General features: G+C 60.7%; 1 protein-coding gene across 1 annotated transcript; it reads left to right on the forward strand.

Moving 5' to 3' along the window:
* Positions 1 to 603: 603 nt before the first annotated feature.
* On the forward strand, positions 604 to 1,366 carry LOC130588224 (thyroid hormone receptor alpha-like; the record flags this gene model as incomplete). The annotated part of the gene is made up of 1 exon (XM_057389176.1): positions 604 to 1,366. A coding segment is annotated over one exon (264 nt), but the record flags the coding sequence as incomplete, so codon positions are not given.
* Between the last annotated feature and the right edge of the window lie 6 nt (positions 1,367 to 1,372).

Below are 1,372 nucleotides of genomic sequence, written 5' to 3' on the forward strand. Positions count from 1 at the left end.
GGGTGGGCACCCCAATGCCCAGAGCCCCCCCACATCTTCAGGATGTGCTGGGTGGGAAACTGTTGCCCCCCACCCTTGGATTTTGGGGGGGATTTGGGGTGGTTACCCCAATGCCCAGAGCTTCAGGCAGCTGTGCCAGGCTGGGAGGGGTGTCAGGGTGAGCACCCCAATCCTCAACATCCCATGAGGTGGGCACCYCTGTCCCTGGTACCTCGGTGCCCTGGGGACCCCTGCCAGGCTGATGTGGCTGTCTGGGTGTTGGGGACACTCAGCCCTGTGGGAGGGAGAATCCCCACAGATGGAAGATCGGGAGAGGGACAATTCCATGGGCAGAGTGTGCCAGGACACCAGGGAGAGGTTCCAGCTAAAAAAAAGGAGATTGTGATGGGATATTGGGAAGAGATTCCTCACTGTGAGGGTGGCCAGGCCCTGGCACGGGGTGCCCAGAGAAGCTGTGGCTGCCCTTGGATCCCTGGAAGTGCCCAAGGATAGATCTTGAAGCACCCTGGGACAGTGGAAGGTGCCAGGGTGGCACTGGATGAGCTTTAAGGTCCCCTCCAACCCAAACCATCCCACGATTCCACGATCCCCTAACCATCCCCCTGCTCCCCTGCAGACCGGACGGGGCTGATCTGCGTGGAGAAGATCGAGAAGTGCCAGGAGACATACCTGCTGGCCTTTGAGCACTACATCAACTACCGCAAACACAACATTCCCCACTTCTGGCCCAAGCTGCTGATGAAGGTGACGGATCTGCGGATGATCGGCGCCTGCCACGCCAGCCGCTTCCTGCACATGAAGGTGGAGTGTCCCACCGAGCTCTTCCCCCCCCTCTTCCTCGAGGTTTTCGAGGACCAGGAGGTGTAGGGCTGACACCCCCCCCACCCTGTGCCCCCCCAAACCCGCTCTGGCCCCCCCAAATCTTTCTCGTCCCCCTGTAAGGACAAGGGGATGCTGCGCCCAGGGTGGGGGTCCTGCTGTGCCCCCCGACGGCCACCCCCCACCCCCGCCCCAGGACTTGACGAATTTTGTTTGTTTGCACAGGGAAGGGCCCCGACGGTTGAGCGTTCCCTTTATTGTCCTTCTCTTCGTAGATTATTATTTTTTAAGCATTTATTTCCCTCCCTGAGAGGCTAAAATATTAAACTAACTGCACTTTGGAAGGAGGAGGAGGAGGAGGAGGAGGAGGAGGAGGAGGAGGAAGAGCAGGGAGGAGAGGAGGGGGCTCTGGGCTGCACAGGGAGAGGCTGCCCCGGCCGGGGGGGCCGTGGCCATATGCACTTTTGGCCGGGCAGCAATTTGGGGGAACTGGGGTGGGGGGCCAGGACCCCCTCCATAGCAGGGCAGGGGCTGGGATCCCCATCCCCCATAG

This window comes from Malurus melanocephalus, unplaced genomic scaffold, assembly GCF_030028575.1.
Source record: "Malurus melanocephalus ecotype Western Australia unplaced genomic scaffold, MMel_1.1 scaffold_3838, whole genome shotgun sequence".
Lineage (NCBI taxonomy): Eukaryota > Metazoa > Chordata > Aves > Passeriformes > Maluridae > Malurus > Malurus melanocephalus.